Source organism: Pygoscelis adeliae, unplaced genomic scaffold (genome assembly GCF_000699105.1).
Source record: "Pygoscelis adeliae isolate BGI_AS28 unplaced genomic scaffold, ASM69910v1 Scaffold272, whole genome shotgun sequence".
NCBI lineage: Eukaryota > Metazoa > Chordata > Aves > Sphenisciformes > Spheniscidae > Pygoscelis > Pygoscelis adeliae.
Window position 1 is genome coordinate 1,164,566 of NW_008824282.1, and position 10,470 is coordinate 1,175,035.

General features: G+C 41.4%; 1 protein-coding gene across 2 annotated transcripts in view; it reads right to left on the minus strand.

The window, feature by feature from the left end:
* SLC45A2 (solute carrier family 45, member 2) overlaps window positions 1-9,674 on the minus strand; it is a 14,653-nt gene extending 4,979 nt beyond the window's left edge. Inside the window, exons 1-4 of one of the 2 annotated variants that reach the window (XM_009318439.1) lie at window positions 9,170-9,674; window positions 7,858-8,034; window positions 4,893-5,218; window positions 931-1,074 (exon numbers count right to left, since the gene is read on the minus strand). In XM_009318439.1, the coding sequence (XP_009316714.1) occupies window positions 931-1,074; window positions 4,893-5,218; window positions 7,858-8,034; window positions 9,170-9,608 (1,086 nt within the window). In that variant the 5' untranslated portion in view covers window positions 9,609-9,674. The remainder of the gene's footprint in view (window positions 1-930; window positions 1,075-4,892; window positions 5,219-7,857; window positions 8,035-9,169) is intronic. The other variant, XM_009318438.1, reaches the window with a different exon arrangement.
* Window positions 9,675-10,470: the final 796 nt, after the last annotated feature.

Below are 10,470 nucleotides of genomic sequence, written 5' to 3' on the forward strand. Positions count from 1 at the left end.
TTTTTTTTTTTTTTTTTTTTTTCTCTTTCAGGCTTACCCCAACACACTCATTTTTCTACCCAGTAATTGTCTTATTCAGTTCCTTATCTAGGCAAGCAAAACTTTTTCTTTCAGTTGTTCATATACACTGCAGGAAAAAAACCCTCCCTCTCGCCTACAGAGACAAAAAAAGGCAAGTAAATGGGAATACTGGGTGGAAACCACAGAATAAAGTAAGTGGCAATGAGAGGATTTGTGCCAGGAGCATACTTGTAGCCTGGAGAAAAGAAGGAAGACAGGATCGTATAGGCAAGAATCACTGGCAGGGACATACAGCCTTACTGCCTGGGAATGGCATGGAAAAGGGAGCACTGGGCATCACGAAGGCAAATAATTGCTGGTAGAAGGGACTCAGGGAAAGGTTTAAAGAGGTATGGCAGGGACAGCCAGATTCAAGGAGACAAGAGCTTTCATCTACCAAGTAGCTCACTGTGTGCAAAGAGCTGCAGAGCCTGCGGCCAGGGAGGTTGCAGTGCAGGTGAACCACCTTGTGCCAACAGTGCCCAACGCACCAGGATAAGGCCAGCTGCATCCAAGCAACATCAGCATTACTTCAGTTAGGAAACCTGTCCATCTCGGAGCGGCTCCAAAGCCAAAGCAGAGAATGGATTTGTTTGGAACAGCTCCGAGAGCTTCATTTGGAACAGTTAAATAGACAGAAATAGCCTTACAAATACTAAAAGGTTTTCCCCAAAGATCCAACAGACTGGCTCAGAACGAGGGCCTGAGATCAATTAGCTGTTTTACAAAAGTCTTGTTGAGCCCTCCAGATAGATACAACTGGCTCTGCCACCACTGTCATTTCTACAGGATTATAACACTGTCTCCTTTCTTTTTGGCGGAGGAGGATACGCTATGAGGAAAGAGAGCGAGAAGATTTTATGCTTTTACCTGTCCCATGAAATCCGTGAAGAAGAGCATGTTGGACAGGAAAGCCATCCATCCAAAGAGGTGGCTCACACACAGATAGCGATAGTGGGATGGCATGCTTAAAAGGGTCTTCAAGAGTGATTTAAGGGTCATCCGCCTTTGATCCTAAAAGCAAGTATTTAACAATAATACTGTATTATTGCCCTGAAGGCTAATAAAATAGCTGACAGCAAATGAAGAAGGCCTCAGCATATTTTCATTGCTAAACTTCCGAATTTTTTTATTTTTTGCTAGGAAGGGTTGTTTGGGTACTGAATGTCCTTCAATATATATTTGATTTGTAGAGCTATTGCCTAATAAAGTCATCTGAAAGATTCAGAGAGACTCTGGGAGAGCTGGGGTATATCAGCAAGGATGTAACATTTCTCGCTCTTATAATCAGTAGGATTATTATTTACTTGTAGAACCAAGTGAAAATTTTCTGCCAAAACAGATTCAGTGGAGTTGCAAAAAAAAACAAAAACAGAAACAAAAATAATTTCTTTATAGAGACAATCAGCTTTACATCGAAAATTTAAAGCTGCCATGGAAAAAATGAAACTCAAAATACCTCCTGAGAATTAAAATGTTATCAGTTGTGGAATACGGCACTTCTGAGACCTCATTGCCATTCCCTACTATGTGCTAAATTCCCTAGAAAACTTCACTTCTTCTGGCGTATCATAAGATTTCCGCTATCTACTGTCCTCCCCTCCGTGAAGCAGGGAGAGACCGTGATACATCACAGGGGGTGCAGCACCACTCAGAATCCTAGCACCCAGAGAATGTGAGCTCCAGTACCTGAACACCTCATCCCCTGGGAGAAATAACTCATTTCAAAATCAGGTGCTGGTTAACAAATCTCACTGACGGGGAAAAACAAAATTTCTCACCACCTTCAATGCCCCACCTTATCTCCCTCCTCCTTGTCTGAGCCCTGTGCCCAAAAACTCTCTCTCAGTTTCTTTTCCAGCCACATTCATCAGATCACTTGTACCACTTGAATTTTTTTTAGTGCTGTAGGTATGCTTGATGTCAGGCATTTGCAATACACCATTCTTACTGCTTTAAAGCTCCTGCATGGTTCTTTGCTTTTAAAGAAAAAAAGATATTATTTTATCTGTGCATGATGGAACATTTCCAATTTTCTCTAGTGATGTTTGGAGGCAACAGTGTTGGGAGAGATGGTAAGGGAAGCTGTATGGTCATGAAATGTGGAAGAACTGTAAAGTTATGTTCATTACTGGAAAGCTAAATTTTGTCTTCAATTTGCTGTAAGATAATGACATTTTTTCCTTCCTTCAGTGTTCTACTTACTTTTCACATTTCTGCTTTCCTTTGAACTGCTTATGCTGCAAGCTACTCTATGAATAATCACCACATATAAAGTTGGAAAATACTTTGCTCCAGTGGGAGGTTTTTAATCCTCATGGGAATGCCAAAATTCAAGTTGCTGACTTTCACCTTGAACTGCATATTGTCCAAATCCCTTGGAATTTCTCTTGGCATCACTGTCTTTTTTTAAACAGGGCAAGCTTTGTATTCTTCTACAGTTATAAAAACCAACCAAAAAAATCCGCTCTCATTAGTGACTCATTAGTGTTATTTCAAGGATAATTACTATTGTTTGACTTGGCTTATTTAATTTGTTCAACTCTTCCACACAGTTCTTTAAAACAGCCTTTCCAATCAAAGTGTTAACATAAGGTCAGGGAACTACAAAGGACAGTGCTGTAATTACAAACAATAATTTGACAGCTAGATAGAAATGCTTGCTTTCTATTCAGATATTTTAAAGAGTGGAAATGGAAACTGAAATGTTTAATGCACGTGTTCAATACACACCAACACACAAACCCCACGCTAATTTAGACGTGTTGAAGTTTGACTATGTTTAAGTGCCTTATCCTTCAAACGCTCACAATACCCAATCATTTTCTCTACAAAATCACTACAACTCAAGGCCTAAGATGATTCATAAGGATACAGAGGAATCAATGTAACTTGGGGTTTATGGCAGTAGATCCTGAGTAATTGGGCACCAAACTGAAGAACAAAAGACGAATCACTTTGGATGTCTGTTCATACTGTAACAGGTCAAATATCATTAATAATCATGGTAACTATTAGCATGTAAGAGCACAGTCCTTAATTTAGAAGATACAGGGCCATGATGCCTGCAGCAAAAAAAGAGATACAGAAAAACAGGAAGCCAAACCATTTCTTCAAGGAAGCAATTGCAGTAATGCATGAACTTAGAAAACATGTGCCACAAGAGACAGACCATTAAGAGAGTGAGCGTCTAGAACTTACACATGCCCAGGCACACCAAAGAAACACCAGACAGATCAAAGCACTGTGAGCCTCTGACGGGCTGTCCAGCTGAAAATACAGAGGAGGGCAACGGCAGAAGCTGGCCCATAGTGGACGCCAGAGCTTCACCTCGGGTGTCAGACGTTACTGATTCAGTGCAATTAGTTCTTGCCAAGGTAGAGGCTACCCCAATCCATAGTCTGCTCCTTGCTTTCACTGCATCTGCTTTCTTCTTCTTCATTTACCTTCCTTTCTTTAGAACCCACATGGGCCAAGCAGTCAGTGACACTCAGCATCTCTGGCAATCTGGAGGATGCTCAGAGCGAACAGTGCTGGTGAAGAATGCTGGCTGCTCAAGTTGGCCTATGGTGGGGAAACAGGGACAGCATCGCAGTGTGCTAGCCATATTCTCCCTACAAACTGTTGCTTTGCTGTCTGCCCCTCTCTGTGTTTGTCTGGCATTCTCATGAGGCAGTGTTCATCTTTTATTCTACCTGTGTGTTGTATCTGGTACAATAATATTTTTCTTCAGGTTAGGAATACCAAGTGCTATTATAATGCAAATGATAAATAGTAAAAGATAATAAATCCTTTTTATTTGTAGCTTAAACATGAGTTTACATTTCTAACTTATAACCATATGCACATTCTCAGTATTTTTGACCTGATTTATCAAGACCTGTATCAGGGATAGATATACATAACACCAAGAGATCAGAAGTGAAATTAAAACAACAAGCACCTGTTTCATCATTTATTGTTACACTAGGAGCCAAACATATACATTAGCCTTTGCTTACCTAGGGTACCATGAGAGTGCAGTGAGGATTCCTAGCACTAAAAGCCAACAACAAAACAGTAAAAACTATTATCTGTCCCCAAGACCATTCTAGAAATGTGCTCTCCAGACATTTTTCAGATAGATTCACCTTTTCCTAGTTGCCTTAGATTGAAGCAATCTCTCACAAAAATGCAGCAGAAACAAAATAACAATGATGATTTGAAAATACTCGCTATTCTCTCCCACCTGAAAGTTCTGCCAAAGACACAGCTACAACATCATTTCAAAACAAAATGAAAACTCTGGAAGTGAGGTAGCATTGCTGTAGAAGTAGCAGCTTTAAACACATCAGTACTGTCAATAAATCCTCAATGAAATGTTGAGCAGCAGCATAACTGGAATGTTTACCAGACCAGGGAACAAACACTTCATATGTACTGCCTATGTAAGCGGGTGGACTTCAATGGGAGTTACAGATTTATATCAGATTAATGGTCTGGTGTCCTTGTCAGCAATGTGATGTTAATTCTGTCAGGACTACAGGACACCTCTTGACAAAATTCACGAGGAGGATATCAGGAGACTGACACAGAGCAGAAACCTGAACCTGGTTCTCCCTCATCCCTGACAATTGTTGAAAGCATCGGGACTAGACTGTCTCATCCCTCTTGCTGGGACTTTACAAATAAAAAAAAGGGAAAAGCAAGCAGGCTTTCTACTGACCCTGTATGCTAGTGGAGGATTCTTTCTGTGTGTGTGAAAGGGCTCCATTCCAAATAGTCAGCATTAGCTAATTAAAGGGTCTCCAAGGATGGAACGATATGGGTTACAAAATGATCTCTGCACTTACCTCTGTATGTGACATAACAGCACATTTCCCTGGTTTAGCTGCAGCCTTTATTTCAGTACATGTTGATTTTAAGTAGCCATTCTTGATTTCCTCCTCTATGGAGCTATATTTATAGGATTCAGTCACTTCCAACAAGATCTTTGTCTCTTCATTTCTGTATCTGAGTGGAACTTCAGGAATACTGTGCAGATGTACGGTAAGACAGACTAGGAAAACCAAGGCTGCGAAGAAGAAAATCACCTGGAACTCCGATGCCAAGGAATATCCTAGTACAGTTTGACCCCAATCCATAGCACCTGTCAGGTAGCCCAGGGCTCCTCCCAAACCTATGGGGGTGGGAAAAAAGGAGAAAAAAGATCTACTGGCATTGATAAAGTAAACAAACAGTACACAATACCCTCAACGTGATTCTCCACTAGAAATGACTTTCCAGATATTACTCACAAGAAATAGGAATACTGAGCTAATCACATACATGAGCAGTTACCAAAACATTTCTCAAAAAATCTCCTCAGCTCTGGTGGACAGAGGTCTCAAAAAAATGCCTGAACATATAGCAACATGGGCCTCCATCTCTTTTCTTGAATCTTTGAGGCTTTATTTTCTTTGAAACAGTGAGTAATAAAAAATAAAATTCTACTGAAATTTGTGGGTTTTTTAAAACTTCACAGCACATTTTTTTAATGATACCAAGACTGTCTATACTTTTGACTTTGTAAAATGTATTTTATATAGCTGAATCTAAACAGAAATACTGTCTCCATGTGAAATTTAAAGAAAAGGAAATAAAACCCAAAGCATTGCTTTGTAGTTATCAAAATCCAAGTACCTCACCACTTGGAAAAGAAAACAAAAAGGATCAAATACAAATGTGTAATTCCATTTACTGATTTTCTCAGAAAAGTTAGAATAAAAGGTAAAATGAGAATGCTACCTTGTGTCTTGAGGTTAATAAAACCAGTGTTCAATCCAATTTTTAAAAAATTTCTTCTTTTTGTTATTAGCGCACACAGTTTCAGAAGCACAAGAAAGCACACGCTGTTACATACAGTACAGAGCTCTGGTAGGGGAAGCAGCTTTGTAGAGTCCTGACCCCTTGTTAACCAGGTGGCTCTGCAGGACGTGGGAGTTAAGCAGGCTAGAAGCATTTGAAGGACTTTAAAGTATTTCTACTCTTCTGCTTAGGAGAACTGAAGACAATGTATGGCAGAACCATTCTGCCTAACAAAAAGTAACAGGGGTAACAGGACCTACATTTGCCTCACCTACAAAACATGAGATTTTGATTTCATTTTGGGCTTTCTGTATTTTGTCTCAGTGGTCATAAGCTTCATAACTGCAAAGCTATGAGTTTCATGTTCAAACCTTAAACTGAAGACAAACTGGAGAGAAAAATATTGGAGATACTTAGTGTAAAAAGAAGTAACTAAATAGGGAAACACAATAATACCTAAAACAGAAGCTAGAAAAGAAATTGAAAGATTGCTGTCTGTGTCTAATAGGGATAGAACAAGGAATGATGATTGTGAATTGTAGGGAATGGATATTAAGATTAGATTTTAGGGAAAACTGTCTAACAACAAGGCTGGTGAAGTGCTGGAACAGACTGCCTTGGGAGGGCTGCAGAACCCCTATCAAGGGAGGATTTCAAGAACAAGCTAGGTGATTACCCATCAGGAAGGGTTAAGATACCGATGATCTTGCTATGGAGGGCACAGGGTGCTGGACTAAATAATGCAATCTGTTCCAGTCTTATTTGATGTGATTTGTCCCACATCCCTTTTCACAGCTCAGCACACAAATGAATCAGCTAAATCTGTAGCTCCAAATTTGGAAATCAAGTCTTTTTATTATCATCCAAGGAAAAACTGCAACTGGAGTTCTGCTGAAAGCAAGAAGATACATAGAGACTCCCTCCCCTCTCTGTCCAAACAAGTGATTGTTACAAATTTTATCTGACAGTTTCTAATGGATCATACTGATTTCACTCCCCTGTGGTTTTAAGGTTCCCTTATAATATGTGTTCCTGGACACAGCTATTCTGTATGTCCAAAATCGGCCTGTTGCAAATAGCTACTCCTCCTCCCTCCTCGACTAGAGTAACTGCCACTGAATCTACGTGCCTCTGCTCTTGGTATGGCTCAGTAGCCACAAAAGTCTGCATCAACAGATTGCATGACTTCTCATCTAGTCTGCTTTTTGCCTAGTCCTGTCACAGTGACTGCTCCCAGACACAGCTGGAAGCTCCTCCTGATTCACATTACAGGTACACGGCCTTGTGTGTCTTCCCCGTGCATTTTCTCAACGCAGGGCTCACATAGTACAGGTTTCCTTCTGTACAGAAGGTTTCCTTCTGTAACTCAGCAACATTTCGAATATGTGTAAGGGCAAATGAAGCTCTTACTTCGCTTGCAAGAGCCTGAACTGAACCACTTAGGCTTATTTTGTGGAAGTTGTGAAGCTCTGAATTTTACACAGAACTCCTATTTCTATACAGGAAGGCAGCAGATATTGGAGCACTGCTGAAGAATGGAAATCAACTATACTGGTTTGTGCAGCTCTTGTTCTACATCACATGCTGAGTAAAAAATGTTATTTTTATGTGCTATGGCAAGGAAAAAAGTTACATCCCTTAATTTTGGCTTCACCAAAAACTTGGAAAAAATCAGAACAAGCTGAATAAACATGATTTCGCTTTTTAAAATAATTAATTGCTCTTACTTAAATCATGGCTATGTTGCTGTAAATATTTATGCCTGCAGCCTTCTCCAGCAGAATTCCTGTAGCAGCAATCAGAAGTTGCTGTTCTTTGGAGTAGTGAAAACCCGGCAACAAAAGACTCGTGACTGAAGCACGGGATCAGATGATCAGTTCATTCAAGATTAGAAACACAGTAAGAATAAAATCCATGCAATTACCTTCCCCTCCTTCGAGAGGTAGGGAGGAAACTAAGGGATCTGAGTACCTGTAAAGAGAGCGTGGTAATGCAGACCCTTCTCTTTATCCTGATGAGAGCAGACATCAAATAAATATGCTTTGATGGGGCCATCAATAAAATCAGCTGCAAAATCAAAAAGCACTACTCCCAGCATGGTAATTACTATTGCCCATGTCCGCCGATTGTCTCTCTCACCGACGAAAGCTACAAAAAGAAAAACACCCTCATTCTGACAGCAGCAGTGCCATATTCTGCAAAACCACATTTTGCCTTTCCCGATACCTCCAGATCTAAACAATGTTTAAAATTAAACAATTAAGAAATTAAACAATGCAAGGGAGAGCAGTGATACCAGAATCACATCAGAGAAGCAGGGTAACCGAGCCTGTGTAGCGCTGAGCTGTGCTAGGTTGACTTACTGCCTTGGGTCAGCGCAAGCTCAGGGTACTCCAAGCTCCACAATCAAGAGCATCACTAGACTTAATCTACTCCTTTGCACCTCCCTGGCATGCTCTGGTAGCCTAACACACATGCATTTTGTAGTACTTTTTTGTTTTATTCTATTTGTCCCACCCTTCCATTGTTTTAGATTATCAAGTGTTGACTGTAACACCTCTTTTTCAGCAAATGTATACAAGTATATTCAACACCAATAATATGCAGGAAGAGAGAGTCAATCAATCCATAAAAACACACCCCTCCCCCCCCGTCAAGTCATAATGACAGCAACAACTTTCCATCAAGATTTGGGAAGTTACATCTCAAGCTGAAATATAACAGTATCTAGGGGTGTCACTCCTATTTGATTTTGCATATTCCAGGTGCAGCACGGTTTCCACGGAGTTACGGATTTCTATTATTCACCAGCATAACACAGTCCCAAGTCAAGCCAGTGCTGCAATAATTAAAGATACGTATTTTGAATGCTAATCCATCTAAAATAGGGATTAACAGATACTCAGTTTGGATGTGTATTACATCACACAAACAATATTGATCATTTAACTTAACAAGGTAGATGTTAGTTTGTAAAAACTTCTCTGGCCCTAAGCAGTGCTTTACTTGTATGAACTGATCAGGCAACCACACCAACATACAACATACCGTAATCACATGCAGAAACACAGAACACTATGTACAGGGTACATAACATGCAGCGTTATGATTGAATGTATATGAAGATTTCAGTGTTCCCCAGCTCCTTCAATGCAGCTGGGTAACATGATACCCAATTTTAACAGTCCATTTTAGCAGGGAAAAAAGGAACCCCTCTTTTCTTTCTGATTCAAAAGGCTACGATGAGTTTTGTCTGTCAGCACAGCGTATGCCCCTCACTCACCTGAGATCATCATGTCCCCATTGAGGTACAAAGCCATGCCTAACAGCATTATGATGCCCAGACCCAGAATGTAAGGTCGCCTCCTGCCCCAGCTACAGGTGCAGTGATCACTGGCTGAACCTACCACGGGCTGCAGCACGAAGCCCAGGATAGGGCTGATGAGCCACACCAGGCTGTAGAGGTTCTTGGGCAGCCCTACACTGAGCAGTACCGGCGTGACAAAGGCGGCCTCCACGGCATAGCAGAACTCCCGGCCGAACATCGCCATGCTGTGCATGACCAGCCTTCCCACCGCTCGCTTCCTTGGCACCACTGCTCCAGATGTCGTCACAGACTGCAGCAGAGCCTCCTCCTTCTCTCTGGTGCTGTCCATGTCAGCCTTGGTCACCTCAGAAGTGGGTGGAAGAGCCCCGTGGAAACTCTCTTTTGTTAAGGTCATTGCTCTGGCTACGCGCAGCGCTCCGGCAAGTTGGTGCTGCCTGCCCTGGCTGACATGGAGCCCAGATCATATGCCGGGTGGGATCAGTCTGTGCTGGGGGAGGGACTCACATACTTTCATGGCTCTGCGATCACAAGTTATGAAAGGAAGGGGGTGGGGAAGCGTGTGTTAACATTAGCAGATCTGAGCTCTTGCGCGTCTGCAGAGCTCCCAACTATCTACAACTAAAGAACTACTGTTTAAGCACAAAACACACATATAACGGGAACGTACATCACATGGGCGAGGCGCAGGATTAGCGTGACACAAAGCTATCTTCCTGTTGCTGTAAGACAGTGGTGATACCAAGGAACTAGAGCCATCATCTTTCCGTTCAGCAAACAACATGAGCACCAGAGAGTGCCGATTTCCTGTTGATCCAACAAGAGGAAAAGAATCTATAATATATATACACAAAAGATTTCAATGCACTTCATAAAGGTAAGTAAGTGAACCTACCTATTGCCCTAGAGTGTTAGTGGCAGATAAAAAGCTTGACAGAAGTCTGCCAAACAGCAACTGGTGAATATTTTTTCGTATCTATCTGCTGTGTGCCACCCTCAATACAACTGATTATTTTCTTGGTTTCTGAGAAACAAAGGATATCAAGATCACTTAGGGTTTTTTTAAAGTCTTACCTGCCAAAAGAAGGCCTTGAAAGAAATCTGTAGTGACATACCAAAACTGTGCCTTTCAGGTTAGCCACCTGAGTGAGGCAACTGATACAACCTATGCTGAATCACAGAATCATAGAATGGTTTGGGTTGGAAGGGACCTCTAAAGGTCATCTAGTCCAACCCCCCTGCCGTGGGCAGGGACATCT